The 21,980-nt window shown below is 41.7% G+C and overlaps 1 protein-coding gene and 1 long non-coding RNA gene across 2 annotated transcripts in view; both read left to right on the plus strand.

Moving 5' to 3' along the window:
- Positions 1 to 3,379: 3,379 nt before the first annotated feature.
- On the plus strand, positions 3,380 to 5,308 carry LOC131478047 (uncharacterized). The gene is made up of 3 exons (XR_009244279.1): positions 3,380 to 3,454; positions 4,269 to 4,327; positions 5,272 to 5,308. It is a non-coding gene; the product is annotated as an uncharacterized LOC131478047 (long non-coding RNA).
- A 118-nt stretch (positions 5,309 to 5,426) lies between these two features.
- Positions 5,427 to 21,980, plus strand: part of LOC101522120 (coiled-coil domain-containing protein 170-like) — a 35,051-nt gene continuing 18,497 nt past the window's right edge. The window contains exons 1-3 of the mRNA XM_058655106.1: positions 5,427 to 5,552; positions 9,982 to 10,089; positions 18,845 to 19,101. Coding sequence (XP_058511089.1) covers positions 5,427 to 5,552; positions 9,982 to 10,089; positions 18,845 to 19,101 — 491 coding nt within the window. The remainder of the gene's footprint in view (positions 5,553 to 9,981; positions 10,090 to 18,844; positions 19,102 to 21,980) is intronic.

Consider the following 21,980-nt stretch of genomic DNA (forward strand, 5'->3'; position numbering starts at 1 on the left):
GGGTCCCAAGGTTTTGGGGCTGTCCTCAACTGTTTTCCCAGGCCACAAGCAGGGAGCTGGATGAGAAACAGGGCTGCCAGAATTAAAACTGGCGCCATACGGGATCCAGGCTTGTGCAAAGCGACGGCTTCAGCGGTTAGGCTATTGCACTAGGACCTAGAGTAGAGTTTTTAAATGGATGCAGACACGGCCCACCATTTCTCCTTACCCCTTCCTCTTCTGAGATGTTGGTGACAGAGCTTTCTGGGCGAGAAGCTCCTGAAATTCCTCCCAGGACTTTGTCAGCACGGTGTTCTTAAGCCTGATAGCCCTGGCACAAGGGAGGGAAACTTCTAAGCAAACCCCCCGGGAGGGTCAGGACCCTCCTAACAAGGTTCTGGGACTTTGGCAAAACTATTGAGGTACAAATGCTGTTTCAAAGGCAGTTCTCTTGACCTGATCCCTTCTGCAGACAAGCAAAAATTCCCCTGTTTTTGCTTCAGCCCTTCAACACGAATAGGCTCAGGTCAATCTTCCTACTTAACATCCTTGCATGTCCTGTGTCGTTCTTTGAGCTCATCCACTGTGTGCCAGCACCCAGCCCTACACACTAGAGCTACCCTGGTGAGCCAGACACTAGTGAATGCTTTTGCCCTCAGAACCTATTACACTACGTGAGACAGTGAGCCATTAAAAAAATATAAACTCAGGCAGGCTTGTTGGTTCGAGAAGGCCTAATCCTCTGCTTTGCAAGCACCGGGTTCCCATATGGGTTCTGGTTGTGTCCTGGCTGTTCCAGTTTCCTTCCAGTTCCCTGCTTGTGGCCTGGGAAAGCAGTTGAGGACGGCCCAAAGCTTTGGGACCCTGCACCCGCGTGGGAGACCTTGAAGAAATTCCTGGCTCCTGGCTTTGGATCGGCACAGCACCGGCCATTGCAGCCACTTAGGGAGTGAATCATCGGACAGAAGATCTTCCTCTCTGTCTCTCCTCCTCTCTGTATATCTGACTTTGAAATAAAAATAAAATAAATCTTTATATGTATATATAAAATGGTAAACATGTATATATTTTTTACTATTAGAGATTGAGTGGTTTTTGTTGTTGTTATTTAAGATTTGTATATTTTGTTTGGAAAGTCTGAGTTACTGAGAGTGAAGGAGAGACCGAGCGAGCTTCCATCCACTCGTTCACTCCCCAAATGGACACAACATCTGGACCTGGGCTGATTTGAAGCCAGGAGCCAGGAGTTTCCTTGGTGTCTCTCACATGGTTACAGAGTTCACAAGGACTTGGACCAGGTTCCAATGCTTTTACAGGCTGTTGACAGAGAGACAGATCAGAAATGGAGTAGCCTAGGCTCCAAATGGCACCTATGTGGGATGCCAACACTGCAAGGGAGGCTTAGCTGTACCACCACACCAACCCCGGTTAGTTGATTTTTGTTGTAACAGACAAGCTAAGAAGATAGGGAGTGATGGTCGGAAGCCAGATAGTGCTATTTTAGAAGCGTGGCTGCACATGCTCCTGTGGGTACCTGACTAGAGCACAATTCTAAATGAAGAGAACTCACTTAAGCTACTGGACAGTTGGAATTGCTAGTTACTGCATTGTTAAAAGGGAATGCCAGAAAGACAGGATTTTTTTGGTTTAAATACTTTAGACATCCAAATGGGGATCCAGTATATAAACCCATGACATTAGGTGAGATTGTACCAGAGTATTGGTATAAACAAAGGGGACCTATTGGAATGAGAAAAGAAAATCCCTAAACAAACAAGAAAGAAAGAAAAGGAAGTCCCTTTAGAAGTTAACAAGATGCTTCTGCCCAGAAGGTGCTTTTAGCAAGACAAAGGTGTCATCCCAGGCCTCTGATGGCTTTTTGTTTTATCATGAGCAAGCTATACAGGATTACAACTCCGGCATCCCATAGGGGATGCTGGCATTTACAGGTAGAAGTTTAACCTACTGGGTCACAATGCCAGCCCCTACCTTTTTTTTTCCTTTTCAAATATCATTTTTGCAAAGATTTATTTTATTTTTATTGAAAATTCAGATATACAGAGTGGAGGAGAAACAGAGAAGATCTTCCGTCTGTTGATTAACTCCACAAGTGGCTATAACAGCCGGAGCTGTGCCGATCTGAAGCCAGGAGCCCAGAGCCTCCATGTATTAAATTATTTTGAAGGATAATTTCATTATACCTATCAAAAATTTTTAATTTGCTTCCTTTGATCTCATAATTTTATTTCTAGGAATTAATCCTAACGTACAACTCACACATACAAACACACACAGCTTTTGCAGGATGTATATGTAGAAGTGTTCAACATAGTATTGATTTCATAGTAAAACATGAAATCTCTGTCCACAGGGTTGCATTTGTTAAACATTTGATATATATGTACAGAAATTAAGGTAGTTTTTGTTTAGTGCTAGATGATAAAAGCAATGTTTTTAAAATACATTATTTAATTTGAATTATTTATGAACTGTCTTCATTGATTACATCTGCAAAACAGTTGCTACTTTATTTAGTTCCCCTTTACTAACAGATTAACCAATGCACAAAATATTACTGAGTTAATTTTTTTAAAGATTTATTTATTTATGGGGCTGGTGTTATGGCATAGTAGGATAACTCTCTGCCTACAACACTGGCATCCAATATGGGTGCCAGTTCTAGTCCTGGCTGCTCAACTTCCAATCTAGCTCCGTTCTGATGTGCTTGGGAAAGCAACAGAGCATGGCTCAAGTGGACCTCTGTACCTTTGTGGAGACCTGGAGGAGATTCCTGGCTCCTGACTTTGGCCTGGCCCAGCCCTGCCCGTTGTGGGCATTTGGGGAGTAAACCAGCAGATAAAAGATTGTCTCTTTTCTCTCTTTATAACTCTGCAAGTGCATGCATATATATATATATACACACACACACACACATATACATACATATATATATATTTTCTTTATCTTGTTAGAAAGACATATCAAATCTATAAAGAGGAGAGACAGAGACAAAGATTTTCCATCTACTGGTTCACTCTCCAAATGGCCCCAGTGGTGGAGCTGAACGAATCTGAAGCCAGGAGCTAGGAAGTTCCTCCAGGTCTCCCACGTAGACACAGGGTCCCAAGACTTCGGGCCCTCCTCCAGTGTTTTTCCAGGCCATCAGCAAGTTGCTGGATGAAAAGTAGAGCAGCCAAGACATGAACTGACCTAGGGTAACAATGTCCTTCTACAACAGAGCAGTCAGTAAACATTACTAATGCTTGATGAAAATCTTGTCTTTTATTACAAGGCGCCCCCGGTGTGTCACTTTAATAGATCCCTTTTCCTTCCTCAGGCCTCTATGATGTGTTCTCCCAGCAACGGCCATTCTGATGTGGAATCATTCCACAGGCCGACTGAGGACCATTCAGACAATCCAGGTCTCTTCTGAGAATTGACCTAGGATTTGGAATTGTCTCTTGTTCTTGATACGGTAAAAATTTATGTTTTACTTTATACTAAATGAAACACATAGCATACTATATCTTAGGAACTCATAAATTGGTCATATCATATTACTATATATTTTTTGTTACTTTAACTACATTTTACTATGTTTTTACAAGATATGTTTAGGAGGGAATTACTACCCTAATCTGTATAAAGTAATTTTGTATTGAGTTTCATTTTCTTTCCTATTAGGGTCTTTATTTAGTCGCTTGTTTTATATTTTGGAGTGTCCACTATGGGATGATAAAGATGAACAGATTATTCCTTTCAAACTTTTTTGAAAGATTTACTTATTTTATTTGAAACATTATAGAGGGAGAGAGAAAGACAAAGAGAGAAATCTTCCATCTGCTGGTTCACTCCTCAAATGCTCACAAGAGCCAAGGCTGAGCTGATCTAAAGCCAGGAAGCCAGGAGATTCCCTCTGGTCTCCCTCTGGGTACAGGGTCGCAAGGCTTTGGACCATCCTCTGCTGCTTTCTCAGACCATAAGCAGAGAGCTGGGTGGCAAGTGGAGCAGCCAGTTCATGAGCCCAAATCCATATGGGATCCTGGAGCTAGCAAGGGGAAAATAAGCCCATTGAGCCAGTATGCTGGGCTGGGTAATTACATTTCAACATTGATTTCAGGAAGCATGTTCAGACCACAGTAATTATAAAAGGAGGAGACAGAGAGGGATTACCTTGACTTTGTGGAAACCAAGGGAATCTTGGAGGAGGTGATACTTGAATGGATACTGAGGAGGGTTGAGACCCTTCTCAAAATGTACTTCGGAACTTACTGTAGCTTGGTTCTTAGGGACAGTAAGGATGAAATCCCTGAAGTTGTTTTTAATGGGACAGAAGATTCATAAAATGGTAAGGAAGGAAAAATGAAAATAAAAGAACAGATTCTTAAGAACTTTGCAGTATCATCCTTATCCCAAATCTGAGGAGCAGTTCAGGCTCTGTTTTTGCTGCCACAATGTTAGTTCTTGGAAAAGGAATTGATATAGTAATGATTTCAGGGACTGAATAATAAAAATAGAGGTTAAAGTCTCATTAGAGGTATTTAAAGTTAAATAGTTGTCTTGAATACTGGTGAATCTAGAATAAATTAATAGAGGAATTTCAAAATAGCCTTCTGAGTTAGTAAAGGTCAACAGGTCTTGATGCTTTCTATTGCATGTTCTTCAAGTGATAACCCAGATTTTTCTTATCTCTTATGAAAATTTCTTTTATTCTGGGACTATAGATTTTCTGGGAAGGAAAAGAAAAAGGAAGCGTAGCACTTACAGGTGGCCCTGGAGCTCTCGGTCTTTTCATATCTGTCTGTGTACATTCCCTGATTTTAGAAAGTCCCATCCTATTGTTTGATAAAATGTATGGACATTAATTTGGGAGAGGTTTTCCTTCTATCTTCAAAATTTTTGTTTTAGGATAGATAACATATGGAATGGAACCTGATTGGGAAATTGGTTTAAGGCAGTACTGTAGATCTTAGGAAATCAGATTGATCAGCATTACCTTAGGCCACATCTTTAATTCTTCTGGGGAAGAAGGAACAGTATATGCTATCATATACTATCAACTTGTGTTTGATTTTTCTTGCTGAATCTTGAGGAATATAGTTAAGATTTTTGATAGACTGAGAAACTGAAAATAAAGTTTGTAAGTCAGATACCCAAAGATGTCATTTATAAATAGTAGGTATAAATAATAAAATAAGTGTATAAACATATTAATGGTCAACCAAGTACACTCTAAATACTGTTTCATTGCTATCTTTAGAAGTCAAATCTACCTTGTCTCCAAGCAACAAGGTCACAGGCAGAGGTGGAACCAGCTAGAGGTCTGGCTAAGCTGTTGACACGGAACTGACCTCAACTTCTCTTCCTGAGCGCTCCATGCAAAGTCCCCTCGCAAGCTCCTTAGTTCACTGTTACTACATCTGCTTTATGTTTCTGATTCTTCCAGCATGTCAAGTCCGTTCCAGTTTCTAAGTCATTCAGATCCAGGAAGGCTTGCTACAGAGCCCCATGAGGCTAAGCCATCAGAAGTCAGGAATCCATCAGCTCATTCATCTCAGAAAAATTCCCCAGAGGTGAGCTGGACTTTGTGTTTGCTTTCTCCCTCTTCTCAGAAGATTCGGGCAGGGCCCTCTGATGCACAGGTGAGGACTGGAAGCAAAGTCCAGTTCTATTGCCCACTTGCCTGTGCTGACACGCTTACCTGAGACTGAATGGCCTCCCAGCTCTTGACTCCAGAAAAAGGAGTAGTGAAACATCTTAACTGAAGGGAACTTCCAAAGGATTTTATTTATTTTTGCCTGTTAGGAGGTTCTCAAATTTCATTGAGGCCCACAACCAAAAACAATATAGAAATGGCCTTGAAATGTTTTGTAAACTGCTGTCATAGGCAAACTCAACACTAGAGAGTTAATAGTGGTTAGTAGCATAATGAAGTAGGCTGACTCCCAATATTGTTTAGTATATCATGTTACCACTTAGTTTTTTAGAGATGGGACACAGAAGGAGTACCCACCTACCTATTTACTGGTTTACTCTCTAAATGCCCACAGTATCATCCAAATGTCCACAACAGAGGCTGGTGTTGTGGTTTGGTAAGTTAAACTACATGCTGCCTGTAACACCAATATCCCATATTGGCTTTCATTTGAGTCTGGACCACTACACTTCTGATCCAACACCCTGCTAATGGCTTAGGGAAATCAGTGGAAGATGGTCAAAGTGCTTAGGTTTCTGCACCCACATGGGAAACCCAGAAGAAATTTTGAGCTCCTGGCTTCTGTTGAAGCCATCTAGGGAATGAAGCATTGTCTGGAAGATCTTTCTCCCTCTGTCTGTATAACTCTGGCTTTCAAATAAATAAAAACAAACCTTTAAAAGAATCAGAAAGGAGTACACCCATAGTTCCCCTTCTTGGTCTTACATAGAGACAGCACCACTCTCTTTAAAAGCAGTGCCCAAGGACCCGGTACAGTAACCTCATGGCTAAAGTTCTTGCCTTGAGCCTGGTTCATATCCTGGCTGCCCTACTTCCCTTCCAGCTCCCTGCTTGTGACCTGGGAAAGCAGTAGAAGATAGCCCAAAGCTTGGGACCTTCACCTGCAATGGGAGATCTGGAAGAAGCTCCTGGCTCCTGGCTTTGGATCAACTGGCAGTGGTGGCCACTTGGAGAATGAGCCAGTGGATGTAAAATCTTTCTCTCTGTGTCTCCTTCTCTCTGTAAATCTGGCTTTCCAAGAAAAATAAATCTTAAAAAAAAAAATACCCACAATGACAAACTGGTTCAAAACGAAACCTGAAGCTGGGAATTCAACCCAGGTCTGCCGTGTGGGTAGTGGGGTACCAATGATTTGAGCCATCATTGTTGCTTCCCAGAGTCTGCATTAACAGAAAACTGGACCCAGGACGCTGAGCCAGCTGTTGGACCCAGGGCTGTGATACAGGATGCAGGCCTTGTAATCGATGTCTCAGCCACTAGGCTAAAAGCCAAGTGCATGTACTGGTTTTACTAGTGCTGGAACCTAGTGAGGATTTTTCTGAATATTAAATATCCTTTTAAAATTAAAAAAAAATTTTTTTTGTTTGTTTGAAAGAGTTAGAGAGAGAGAGAGAATGAGAGAGACAGAGAGGGAAAGTATCATCTACTAGTTTACTTCCCAAAGGGCCACAATGGCCAGGGCTGTGCCAGGCTGAAGCCAGTAGCCTAGAACTCCATCTGGGTCTCCCATGTGGGTGACAGAGACCCAGTCACTTGGGCCATCTTCCGCTGCTTTCCCAGATGCATCTGTAGGGAATTGGGTTGAAAGTGGAGTCACTGAGCTGAACTGGCACTGATATGGAATGTCAGTATTGCAGGTGAAAACAGACTGTGCCACAACAGATGGGCCAAATTAAAGCAAACAAAAAACTGAGAGGCAGAGAGAGCAAGTGGGATCCCACCCATTGGTTCACTCCCTGAAAATGTCCCCAAAGGTCCCAGGCCATGTCTGCCACTTGAAGAGCAGAGTCCCAACTATTGAGCCAGCCACCACCACTGCCTCCCATGATCTGTCATCAGCAGGAAGATGAATGTGACACATGCAGGCATTCTGGTATAAGATGTGGGCCTCACAACTGGCATGGTAATCCTCAGGTCAAATTCTCACACTGAGTTGGGTGGTGTCCCTTCCAATGGCACTTCTAAGCCCACTAAAAAGTATGATCTAATCTTTATTTGAGGGCTAAGAGATGAAGTCTGAAGAGGACTGGGAAGAAGGATAGGCTTCCCAGAAATGTTTTGTTTCATCCTCCTGGTGATTTTAAATGAAGACAAGCCTGATTGCTCCACTATAAAAGGCGTTGTATTACATTAAAAGTAAATGACACAATGCAAAAGGACAGTGCTCTTCAATTTTTAGTGGTTGAACTTCTTTAAAGCATACAAATGCTTGTGAAACCCTCTAGGAAATTTTTTATTATTTAAATACTTATTTTGTTTATTGTAAAAGTAGAATAACAAAGAGAGAGAGGGAAAGAAAATCTTCCATCTTTTTTTTTTTAAGGTGTTTATTTTTGTTGAAAAGTCAGATTTACAGAGAGAAGGAGAGACAAAGAGACAGATTTTGCATCCGCAATGGCCAGAGCTCAGCCGATCTGAAGCCAAGAGCTAGCAGCCAGGAACCTCTTCTGGGTATCCCACGCTAGTGCAGGATTCCAAGGTATTGGGCCACCCTCCACTGCTTTTCCCAGGCCAAAAGCAGGGAGCTGGATAGGAAGCAGCCGGGATAGGAACCAGTGCCCATATCGGATCCCAGCACATGCAAGGTGAGGACTTTAGCCACTAGACTATTGTGCTGGGCCTGAGAATCTTCTATCTTCTGGTTCACTCTCCAGGTGGCTGCAAGCCAGGACTCAAAACAGCATCCCATTAAGTGATATTACATGGGATGAGATAAGAACAATATAAAAACATATATCAGTACATAATAAAATTATAAAGCATCTTGATGAGATAATATTTTCAATAAAAAAGACTGGGCAACAGAATCAAAGAACGAGCACTATAATATTGATCTCTGTAGCTTTTTTATAATTAAAATTAAATTTAAAAATCAACATTTATAATCATAATTAAGTTGATTGAAGAAGCTATAAAATGCAAAATCAGATTTATGGTATTATACTTGTAATTCAATCCAGATCTTAATATCCAAGGATACATTATAAAAAGATTTTAAAAATGGGATTAAAAGATAAATCTTGGTGCAAAAACTTAGAAAACCATGCTTACTTTTGTAGATTACACATTTTTCATGAGTTTTCTGTGTTTTTTTAATGAGCTTTCTGAATAGTTGTTGTATTCGGTCCCAGAGAAAGCATGCTATTTAAACTTCACTTTTTGCCAATTCAACTTTTGTTGTTTTAACAAGTATTTATTTATTTGAAAAGCAAGTGACAGAGAGCAAGGGAGAAACAGAGAGAGATCTTTCATCTAAAGGTTCATTCCTCAAATGTTCACAGTAATAATGCAGGGACCAGGTCAAAACTGCACCCTGGCTTCCTGCCTGGATGTGAACGCACCAAGCGCTTGAACCAACATTTGTTGTTTCCAGGCGTGTTAGCAGGGAGCTGAATCAGAAATGGAGCAATACTCCAATATGGTATCCAGGTATCACACAAAGGGCAGCGTCACCTGCCACAACAAATATTTGAAGAAATCAGATTTTTCTTTTAGAAATCACTGTATTTAGCAATTTATAGCAGAAGAAAATTTTTAAAAACTAGTAAATAGCTGGAATTGTGGCTCTAATGATTCTATTGTGTGTGTACTTGACACTAGATTTACTAGATTAGCATTAACATTTTCTCAGATGGTTTGATTCTTATCCTCGGCAACTGTGCACATTTAGACACACTGCATTGACTTATTTTTTTTTAAAGATTTATTTCTTTTTATTACAAAGTCAGATATACAGAGAGGAGGAGAGACAGAGAGGAAGATCTTCCGTCCGATGATTCACTCCCCAAGTGAGTTGCAATGGCTGATGCTGCGCCAATCTGAAACCGGGAACCAGGAACTATCTCCAGGTCTCCCACATGGGTGCAGAGTCCCAAGGCTTTGGGCTGTCCCCAACTGCTTTCCCAGGCCTCAAGTGGGGAGCTGGATGGGAAGTAGAGCTGCTGGGATTAGAACCAGAGCCCATATGGGATCCCGGCGCATTCAAGGCGAGGACTTTAGCCGCTAGGCCACGCCACCGGGCCCGACTGCATTGACTTATGGCTGTTATTATAAATTGTCAGGTAAGTAATAATTTACAGAAAAATGTTAAGTAGCCTTTTGTGTCAGCATGTAACTTGCCATTTTTCCTGCACCTATTGCATTTGTTAGAGTAACACCTCAAAATGAATATTTTAAAGTTGTGTTGTACTTAGTACTGCTTATTTGGTTTGTATGGGCTGGAACACCATGGGTGTTGATCCATGGAATCTCTGTTCAGTCAACTAATTGGCAATTTCTCTTTGTAGGCCATTGAAATGGGCCCCCCCAGAAACCCAAACACCTACAACAAAAAGGCAACTAACCAAGTGTGTTCTGCTAGCTTGTTGGTGAAATACAAGAATCTTTCAGCTGAGGTATGTGGATTGTTTTAAAACAAAACACTGTGGTGGAAATTTTATCCTCTGTGAAAGTAGGCAGAGAATCAGTCCATTGAACACCTCAACGTCCTTTGCTCCCTTTCCTTTGCAGGGTTGAATTCCAGGAGGCACTAATGCAGGTTCAGATCTGTGCTTGTCTGAACCAGAGTACCTAGTCAAGTGCTTCAGAGTTGGCTGCCGAATGCTGTCATATTACACCATTACTTATGGTCAATCATACTAAAAATGTATGCAATAATAAGCAGCAGTTACAATTATATGTTTAATGGAAGGAGAAGTTCCTGTTTTCAATATATTATCCAACAGTAAATATTCACTTGTTTCATTTAATACTTAAACATTTGGGTGGGATCAGCACAAAAAAGAGAAAGAAGCCAGATTTGCAGAGCATCCTTTACTGGGGTGCTTGTACAGATTCTTCAGTTGAGTCTAACCATCTTCAGGCTCTTCGTAGCAAGACACAGAGATAACCATGAGTGGACAATCAAAGGCCACGGTCATTGTTCTGAGCACTAAGTTGCATTTATATCTGTGCTACCTCTGTGGTGACCTTTCAGCATGATGTTCAGAATGCTCTCATTCTGGAGCTGCTGACCAGCTCTTTGAATAGATAGTTATGCAAGGTGTGTGTGTTTCCTTGGATACCCACAACAAAGTATCACACACTGAATGGCTGTGACAAAAGTTTATTTTCTCAGAGTTCTACAGCGTGAGATATCAGCAGACTGGTTTCTTCAAAGACCTTTCTTCTTGGCTTGTGATTGGTGGTACTCGAGCCGTTTCCCACTGCATCTGAGAGGTGCTTTAGCTGGAAGCTGTAATGGAAGCAGGTTAAGATTCAAGTCCACACACCCCAATATTGATGCAGGCATCCCAAGCAGTGGCTTAACTGCTGTGCCCAGTGTCCACTTGGAACCTAAACTGAAATGGAGTTACTCGTAAACCTTATGACAACTTTAAGGGAATTATCTTTTTTTCAAAGATTTATTTTTATTGGAAAAGCAGGGCAGAAAGTTCTTCCATGCCCTGGTTCACTCCCCAAGTGACCATAATGACCAGAACTGAGCTGATCTGAAGCCAGGAGCCAGGAGTTTCGTCCAAGTCTCCCATGCAGATCCAGGGTCCCAAAGGTTTGGGGCCTCCTCTACTGCTTTCCTAGGCAATAAACAGGGAGCTAGAGAGGAAGTGGAACAGCCAGGACTTGAACCATGCCCATATGGAATCCCGGTGCTTGTAAGGTGAGAATTTAGTCTTTGAGCCATTGTACTGGGCCCAAGATATTTCGTATATTTGTCTTATTTTTCAGAAAAATGACACCAATTTTGAAACTTGTAAGGAATTTTTTATCAGTGGACTTATTCTATATGTTATCACTTATTATTATTAACTAAGAAATTTGGGGTTTCTAATTCAGATTCAAATTAGGTGATGGTTTTGTCTAGGCCTCATTTGTTAAAGTCTTTGGAACAAAGTTGTTGAAAACAATAAGCATTAAAAAAAAGAAAGAAAGAAAACAATAAAGCAGGTACCTTGTTTAAAGAAAATACCTAAGCTGTTTCAAGAATTTTAAAGTTTTTTCTTTTGTTTATTTTTGTGAAAGATATTTATTTATTTGAAAGGCAAAATGACAGAGAGGAGGAAGGGACTAAGAGGTTCACTCCCCAAACAGCTGCAATGGCCAAGGCAGGGACAAGCTTAAACTGGGAGCCAAGACTTCCATTTGGGTCTCCCTCATGTGTGGCAGGGGTCCGAATACTGAGACCATCCTCCACTGCCTTCCCAGGCACATCGATCAGGAGCCAATAGAAAGCATAGTGGCTGTAACTCAAACCGGTATTCCACAGGCGGCAGCTTAACTCGCTGCACCACAACACCACAACACCAGCACCAGTTCCTCAGAGTATTTTTTTTTAATTAATGCTCTATGTATACATAAACTATTTGCTAATTATAAAATTTAAAAATCTGCTTGTTAAATGAAATATATCAGGGATTAGTCTCTTATTTTGATCTGGGTTTCAGATACCATATATATTTTATAGTATTCTATGGTTCTTACTGAAATTTTCTAAATTTTGTTAAAGCTTTAAAAAAATTTTTGTGAAGTTTAATGTTTTCGGCAAAATCCCTGAACCTCAGCTTTCCTTTTCCTCTTTTTTTTTTTTTTTGCTTATTAATTCTAGAGGAACAATTGTCTTGATAAGGTGTCTTCACAGAATGCTTTTTAAAATTTTTGTTATAATTAACTTTCTTTCATTGTGGGGCATGTAAAAATAATTATCATGTGTATTGGGCCAATAATAGAGAAACAGGTGCAAGAGAGCTATACTAGGAAATGCCAGATATAGATGGAGCAAATACTAGCCTGCTCAATGGGTGATGGTGTTATACAGTTTAGTGTTATCTGACACAGGCCTAAAAAGCTCGTACATGGTGCCAGGTGGGCTGCCATGTTCATAAATATGAATTAAGGTAAGTTGAAAAACTGTCATTGGATGGGAAGTGGAGAAGCTGGGACACAAACCAGCACCCATATGGGATCCCAGCACTTGCGGGGCAGAAGGAGGATTAGCCAGGTGAGGCAGAGCAAGAGGGACCTGAAATCCATTGATTCATTAATGAGAACCATGCCTGGGTCAGGCTGAAGCCGGGAGCCCAGAACTCAATATGAATTTCCCTTGTAGGTGGCAGGGACCCGAGCACTTGAATTAACTATTGCCTTCCAGGTTGCACATTAGCAGGAAGTTGAATCAGGAGTGGAAGAGCCAAGACTTGAACCAGGCACTCTGAGATGCAATGCAGATGTTCTGTTGCAGAAAGCCATGCAGTTGGGTCAGATGGCATGGGTGTGTGATGAACACCACTCCTCAGTTAGCAAGGCTAGGATGAGTTTCTGGCTGTGTAGCAAAAGCCCGACAGAATGTCTCTGGTCACTTCATTGCTCCCTCACCCCAATGTATGGACACTCAGTCACCTCTCTGATGTTTCATAGAATTCTCCTGAGTGTGTTGTTGTTTTTCTGCTAATGTAAAATGATTCCTGTAACTGGTATAATACCTCAAACTAATCAATCATGTTATGATAAAAACATCTTTAGCGACATAAGGCAATGATACACAACTAAAAGCATACAATAGTACAATTGAGTCCACAATGTCTCCAAACATCCTGTTATGTGTCCACCTTTGTCCTGAAGCTTGCCCTAATATAAGTAATGTTTTATTTAAGAAAACGGCTTGATTATATCTTGGAACAGATGGAAATCATGGAGGTGCAAGGAGTTTGTTTACCATGAGCCTTGAACTGTTACAACACACGATATGACGCATTCTGGTTTCTCACCACAGAAAGCAGAAAGTATACGGGCATCTTCTAAAGGAGACAAATGTAAACTTGAACCCCCCTCAAAAATGGCTTAAAGTTTCTACCTTATGTTGGCACTTATATTTAGGGAAAGAAAACTGTTTATAAAGATAAAAGGAAGTTTCCTGTAAAGGCCCTCTGTTTGTAGATTGGCTGAGTTTCCCTGATCCCTTTCACTGCCCTTTAACAAAAGAACAAAAAACAATTAAATCAGCACTAAGAATAAAAAAACAATTGAATCAGCACTAGGTGAAGGTGATGGTTATAAATGCATGATTGATTATAAGATTTGATAAGGAATCTATGTTATATGCTTTTTTTTTTTTAAAGATTTTATTATTATTGGAAAGCCGGATATACAGAGAGGAGGAGAGACAGAGAGGAAGATCTTCCATCCGATGTTTCACTCCCCAAGTGAGCCGCAACGGGCCAGTACGCGCCAATCCGATGCTGGGACCAGGAACCTCTTCCAGGTCTCCCACGCGGGTGCAGGGTCCCAAAGCTTTGGGCCGTCCTCGACTGCTTTCCCAGGCCACAAGCAGGGAGCTGGATGGGAAGTGGAGCAGCCGGGATTAGAACCGGCGCCCATATGGGATCCCGGGGCTTTCAAGGCGAGGACTTTAGCTGCTAGGCCATGCCGCCGGGCCCTATGTTATATGCTTTTTTTTTTTTTTTAAGATTTATTTTATTTTTATTACAAAGTCAGATATACTGAGAGGAGGAGAGAGAGAGAGGAAGTGGAGCTGCCAGGATTAGAACCAGCAGCCATATGGGATCAAGGCAAGGACCTTAGCCACTAGGCCACGCTGCCAAGCCCTGTTATATGCTTTTATAAATTCCTTTCATTTATGAGCTTTCCTTTTAATTCTGTACTCTTGATATTTTAAGTAATATTAGTTAATGTTTGGTGAAAATTGATTTTTAATATAAGTAAACCACTTGTCACTATGCAACTGCATGTGCTACAACCGTGAAGTTCCTGGCTTTAGCCAGGTCACTGCAGGTTTGAATGACTAATAGCTTACTGAAAACATTTCCTCTAAAGTAAAATTATAATAATTTTTTAGGATTGATTTTGTAATCATTCTTTTATAATGAAGTAAAAATGAAACAATTGGATGTTGTGCAAAAGCTTGAGATGATTTGTGTATAAATAAAGAAGGCGACTTTTCTGAATTGTCCATTATGAGCATCATGCCATAATGGTCCAAGTCTCGCCTCTTTTTCTTATCATCTCGCTGATCCACACATCCTTTGCAAGCTCTTGAATCAGCCGGAGCTGGTCTCTGGTATCTTGTAACAGCCCAGGCAATGAAAATTGGTGACAATAAGGGTGGATCTCCTGAAACGTTTCTGGGACATGTCCATAACCTTGGATTCCTGAAAGTCCTGAAAAGGGAGTGACAGTTCTTACAGCAAGAGGAAATCCATTCCAGGAAGAGATTTTGCTTTTCTTTTGCAGCTCCTGTGGTAAGCTGATTGCCCCAAATTGGTTTCTGCTCATGGAATTGAAGGACCTGTTTGCCTGGTTCAGTTGTTTGCTACTAGATAGTTGCCGTTTTACTGACTGTGTGGTTTAGTGCACAGTGCTTAAATTCATTGAGTGTCTGTGTTTTACACCACTACAGTTGATTAATTTGTATTGCACATTGATGCAAGCTTGGTTGATTGAACGATTTGTATCATGGGTCAGTGCTTTCGGTTGATCGGATGGTCACTGCTTAAAAACCCCTGAACACGCTGGTCGGGGCTGCTCCCCTTTTCCACTAGCAGTGATATGGAACAGTCCACCAGTCGGCATCAGCTGGTGAATAAAGACCCCTCAGCTTCAAAGAGTGTGCCTTTCACTCATTTCTGACAACAGTTCCAAACAGCTGCCTTACCACTGTGCCAAACACTTGGCCCTGTATTCAGTCTTAACCCACTATCATTTGATTTGGGCATCATTCCACCTCTCATCCTTTATGCTCCACCATGGAAACTTTTCTTTTTGTCCATTGCCAAATTCTACCATTTAAATGCCATCATATTCCACATTCCTGAGGCATTTGACACTTCTGACCATTCTTAAAATCTGTAAAACAAAAATGTTCTGATACCGTTCTGATCTACCCTGCCACGATTTTCTTCTAGAGGTAATATCTGGTGGCCACAAGCATTCTGTCTATTAGGGGATTAAGTTGGAGCTACACTGAATTTGGGAATCAGTGGAATCACTCCCATGTAGAGTTCAAGTATTACAAAACAATCTCAAGGGGAGAATGGTCTCCCCAACACTTAACCTGTACTGTCATGAAACTGCAGGTCCAGAAGTGACATAGAAAAAGAAAGATGTTCTGCATCTCCCACTCTTAGGAGTATGTGAGCAAGTAAGGAGAATCTGAGACTTAAAGAGCAGAGCCAGGAGAGTGTATCCATTGCTCTTCTCAATTACTGATGTATATGCCAACTTTAAGAATGATTTATTTATTAGGAGGTTGGCACATTGACACAGTATGCTAATCCTCTATCTGTGGTGCTGGGATCCCATGTGGGCACCAGTTCAAGTCCCAGCTGTTCCATATCTGATACAGCTCCCTGCTTATGGCCTGGGAAAACAGTGAAGGATGGCCCAGGTCCATGGGTCCCTGCACCCACCTAAGAGACCTAGATGAAGCTCCGGGCTCCCAGCTTTAGACCTGACAAGTTCCGGACCTGACCAGATCTGGCCATAGCAGCCATTTGGGGAGTGAACAAGCAGATGGAAAATCTCTCTGTCTCTCTTTCTAAGTAATTCTGACTTTCAAGTAAAATAAATTTTAAAAAAATTATTTATTTAAAACAGAGATAGATTATCTACCTGCTAGCTCATCGCCCAAATGCCCACAAAAGTCGGGTTGTTCCAGGCTGAATAGATGGTAGGGGCCCTCATACTTGAGCCATTACCTGCTGTCTCCTATGGTATGCACTGTCAGGATGTTGCAGCGGAAGTGGAACCAGAATTTGAAACCAGGTGCTCTGATATGGTAGCCAGATACCAGCCCCTTAACGGCAGCACCAAATGAAATTCAATGTAACTCTCAGCCAGGCCCATAGCCTTCAAACCCACACTAGCAATCTTTGGCGTATTTGCCAACTTATCCAACTTTGTAACTTCTTGTGGTTTCTTCTCTTACTCTAACTTTTATTTAGAATAAGAATCCCAGCCTAATTATAATACTGTGCAGATGTGCTAGGGTCCCTGTGACCCATATGGGAGATCCCAATGGAGTCTCTCTCCCAGTTTTGGCTTGGCACAGCCCAGCCCAGCCCAGCCCTGCCCAACCCTGCCCAGTCCAGTCCTGCCCAGCCCAGCCCAGCCCAGTAGATGCAGTCATTTAGGGAATGAAATGGCAAATCAAGTGAGAACCCTTTCTTCCTGTTACTCTGCCTTCCAAACAAGTCTTTAAAAACAAACAGGGGGAAAAAAAGCCATAATCTTATAATGCCAAGTAAAACCAAGTTTGCCTTTCTTCAATTTCTGCTCTCTTGCTGGGATCACATATAGCCTGTTGAGAAATTTGAGGGGCCAGTGTGGTAACTCAACTAGCTAATCCTCCACCTGCAAGTGCCAACATCCCATATGGACATATCCATATGGGAGACCTGGAAGAAGCTCCTGGCTTTAGACTGATTCAGTTCTGGCCGTTGCAGCCATTTGGAGAGTGACGCCATGGGTGAAAGATCTTTCTGTCTGTCCTCCTCTCTGTAAAAATATCTGCTTTTCTAATAAAAATGGATAAATCCTTTACAAATTTTTAAATTCATAAAATATAAGCGGTTCCCTGGTGGTCTAGTGGTTAGGATTTGGCGCTCTCATAAATTATAAGTGGATAGTGAGTTCCCACATACTGGCAACAATTCACCTTCTCTTCATCTAATGAGCTGTCTTCCCTGATCCAAAGAGCAGAGCATTTGTAAATGCCACCACGGGACAGGTGAATCACTTCCCAGGAGCTCCACATCCTCCCTGGCCGCCTCCAGGCCCTCAAGTCCTTTCTGGTCTTCCTCCCACAGAAGCCTCCGCTGGCTATTTCCTCTTGTGTGTGTCTCCCACATGCTGTCATTCGGGCTTCTCTTTATAATCTCTTCTCTATTTGACTCAAAATAGTTGCATACACTTCCAAAAGCTTATGGAAAATGGAATTTCAAAAATAAACTTATTTTGGTGCAAAAATTGATATCCATGCATAGTTTTTTTTTTCAAAATGTGCACTTCCATGAATTTATTACTATTTTAAAATTTATTTATTTCTTTGAAAGCTTTACAGAGAGAGAGCAAGATAGACAAAGAGACCTGTCTGCTGGTTCATTCCCCAAGCAACAGGAGCCCAAAACTTCACCCATGTTTCCTATGTGGGTGGCAGGGGTTAAACTACTTGGGCCATCCTCTGTTGCTTCTCTAAGGCACATTAGCAAGGAACTGGATCAAAAGTAGAACAGCTGGGACTTGAACCACTGTCTGTGTAGGATGCTGGCATTGCAGAGAGTAGGTTAACTTGCTATGCTGCGATATGAGCCCCTAAAATATTTTTTAAGAATTTGTTTTAGTTTGAAAGCCTAGAGATAGAGACTGAGATCTGCCATCTCCCGATTCACTCCCCAAATGCCTGTAATAACTGGAATTGGCTCAGGCCAAAGTCAGGAGCCCAGAGGTCCATCCAGGTCTCCCACACAGACAGCAGGGGCCCACACGCTTGAGCCATCACCTGCTGTCTCCCATGGTACACAGTAGCAGCAAATTGGAATGGAAGCAAAGCATGACCCAAGATCAGGCACTCTGATGAGGATACATATACTCCAAACGACTTCACTGATGCATCGAATGCCATCTGTCCTGTGCCGCCCCCCCTTTTTTTGAATGCAGCAATTCAAGGCTCGCCCTTTCTCCTGGTTCTCCTCAATGTTGCTCTCATCAGCGTGAACCAGACCAGGAACCCAGTGGTATAAGCACAAGCTACTTCTTAGGGGCTTGTGAACACAACCTCTCCTCACAGCTCTTGGAACACAATAGCATCTACTGCCAAAGTTCTAAGCATTCCTTTTCTCCAGGAACTAACAAATACACTGCTGGTAAACGGTAACTGACTCTAGTTATCAGATGTCAACTTTAATATTGATGGGAGTAAACATCAGTTATTTCAAACCTGCCAATTTTATTGTTTTTATTTCTAGAATTATTTTTGGTTTTTGCAGTGGAACATATTGTCACGAGCAGATATGAAAGACCTCTTTGTATTATATGATAATGAATTACTTAGATATCTGTAATGATTTCTTGCCCTGAATTTTTTAAAGCCCAAAATTAGAAATAAATGATTTTCAGTAACACTGTTTTGTTGCTCATTAGCTAAGAAATCTTCAAAACAAACTCTTCCTAAAGGAGACTTCGTTGCAAGAGATGAAGAGTGAGCTGAAAAGTTACAGAGAAAATAATGTGCAGCAGTCATTCCAGATACTGTCCCTGCAGGATGACATCAAGGACCTGCAGGAACTTATTGCTTCTCTAACCAGAATTAAATCTCTGAAAAACACCAATATCCAGAGTCTAGAAAGAGGCAACTGGGATCTGACTAAGCGAATTATAGGACTAGAAAACTGCCTCAGGTAGGCACCCGGCTGGCTTGTTGGCAAACAGGTCTGTCAGAAGCTTAGAAGTAGTATGTGAATTCTGTGCTCCTTATTGATAACTGGATTAATTTTTTAACACCCAAAAGATTTATTATTTTTATTGGAAAGCCACATATACAGAGAGAAGGAGACACAGAAAGCTTTTCTGCTGGTTCACTCCCCTAGTGGTCCCCACAGCTAGAGCCTAGCTGATCCAAAGCCACAGGCTAGGAACTTCTGGGTCTCCAGCGTGGGTGCAAGGTCCCAAGGCTTTGGGCCATCCTCTACTCAGGCAAGATCTTAACCACTGGGTGAAACATGTCTCTACAGTGGGTGCTTTGTATCCATTTTGTGTACTATAGTCTTTTAAAATCTGTTTATTAGTTCTAAGAGGCTCTCTGTATGTGTGTGTGTGTATTCCTCAGGACTTTCTGCATTATCTGCGAATAAATAGTTTTCCTTCTGAGCTGGCATTGTTGCAGAGCAGGTTAAATCACTGCCTGCAGGGCCCCAGCATGATAGCGTAGTGGTTAAAGTCCTCGCCTTGCACACCCGGGATCCCATATGGTTGCCAGGTTCTAATCCCAGCGGCCCTGCATCCCATCCAGCTCCCTGCTTGTGGCCTGGGAAAGCAGTCAAGGACGGCCCAAAGCCTTAGGACCCTGCACCCGCATGGGAGACCCAGAAGAGCTCCTGGCTCCTGGCTTTTGATCGGCTCAGCTTCAACTGTTGCAGTCACTTGGGGAGTGATTCATCGGATGGAAGATCTTCCTCTCTTTCTCTCCTCCTTGCTGTATATCCACCTTTCATTAAAAAAAACAAAAACAAAAACAAAAAAACACTGCCTGCAAGGTCAGCATCCCAAAGGGGTACCAGTTCAAGTCCCAGCTACTCTACTCTTCACATAGTTCCCTCTTATTGCTCCTGAGAAGGCAGTAGGAGATGGTCCAGGGCCGCAGGACCCATGTGGGAGAGCCGGATGAAGCTTTTGGCTCTTTCAGTCTGGCCAAACCCCAACTGTTGAAACCATCTGGGGAGTGAGCCAGTGGGATGGGAGATCTCTGTAACTGCATTTCAGATACATAAACATATTTTTTAACTGATAGTTTTACTTCTTCCTTTCCAATTTGGATGCTTTTCTTTTTGTTATTTTTTTTTCCCTGATTGCCTTGCCTCAAATCTTTAGTGTACTATGTTGAGTAAAAGCGGTGAGATGCCAGCATCCTTATCTTATTCTGGGTCTAACAAGGGTAAAGCTTTTGGTCTTTGGTGCTAGCTGTATTTGTAGATACCTTTATCAGATTGAGAAAGGTTTTTTTTTTATTATTTACTGTTTACTGTTTTCATCATGAAAGAGTGTGTTGGATTTAGCAAATGCTTTTTTTTTGCATTTAATTGGGGGATTATATAATCATGCCTTTTATACACATTTTGTTCTTGGACTTATGGTTATCTGATATATTGAAGAGGAGATGCTTGATTGTGTACACTGGACTGACAGAAGAAGAAATAAAGTCATTAATTTTTTTCTCTTACAATATGAATATATATATATATTTTTCAAGATCTATTTTATTGTAAAGTCAGATATACAGAGAGGAGGAGAGACAGAGAGGAAGATCTTCCATCTGATGGTTCACTCCCCAAGCGGCTGTAACAGAGCTGAGACAATCCAAAGCCAGGAGCCAGGAGCCTCATCCAGATCTCCCACGCAGGTGCAGGGTCCCAAGGTTTTGGGCCATCCTTGACTGCTTTCCCAGGCCACAAGCAGGGAGCTGGATGGGAAGTGGAGCAGCCGGGATTAGAACCGATGCCCACATGGGATCCCGGGCATGTATAAAGCAAGGACTTTAGCAGCTAGGCCACAGCATTGGGCCCACAATATGAATATATTTAAGAAAGCCACACATTATGAAGAGGTATCCTATTCAGTTATGAATGCTGGTGTGGCCTATTCTTTTTTTTTTTTTTGGCCTGTTACTTTTCTACACAGGTTAGAATACTTCAGCTCAGCGAATAGGTTGAGCTTTCTTTTGGGTCTTACATTTCTCAAGTCACCTTTTAAAGACTATATATATATGGGCCCGGCGACATGGCCTAGTGGCTAAAGTCCTCGCCTTGAACGCCCCGGGATCCCATATGGGTGCCGGTTCTAATCCCGGCAGCTCCACTTCCCATCCAGCTCCCTTTTTGTGGCCTGGGAAAGTAGTTGAGGACGGCCCAAAGCTTTGGGACCCTGCACCTGCGTGGGAGACCTGGAAGAGGTTCCTGGTTCCCGGCTTCAGATCGGTGTAGCACCAGCCCGTTGTGGCTCACTTGGGGAGTGAAACATCGGATGGAAGATCTTCCTCTCTGTCTCTCCTCCTCTCTGTATATCCAGCTTTCCAATAATAATAAAATCTTTAAAAAAAAAAAAAGACTATATATATATATATATATATATATATATATATATATATATTATCTGAATGAGATTGAAGTATGAAAAAACAGCAAAAAGTATGAAAACAAACTTTTTATTCAGTTGAGAAATTATAGGCCTACAGAGGGTTAATGCAATTTCTTTATCTTCTGGCTGTGCAGAATAGGAAAAAAAAAAAAAGAAAAACTGACAAAATCCAAATACAGGATGAATTAAAAATAATTTACCATCCAATTAACCTCCCAGTGTTAGACACCACTGTAGTTGGCTGTAGCTTGAGCAGGTATCGGCACACTCTGCAGCATGATTTGAAACAAGATTGCAGAGTGAGTCAGTATGGACTTTATGTCTTTGTCCTTAGAGCTTACAAGAAATATGTATGGTAGATTTTGACAATTGATTTTATATGTGAATGTGACTGGGCCATGGAGTGCCCAGTATTTGGTCAAACATT

The sequence above is a fragment of the Ochotona princeps genome, chromosome 26, assembly GCF_030435755.1.
Source record: "Ochotona princeps isolate mOchPri1 chromosome 26, mOchPri1.hap1, whole genome shotgun sequence".
NCBI classification, from domain to species: Eukaryota; Metazoa; Chordata; class Mammalia; order Lagomorpha; family Ochotonidae; genus Ochotona; species Ochotona princeps.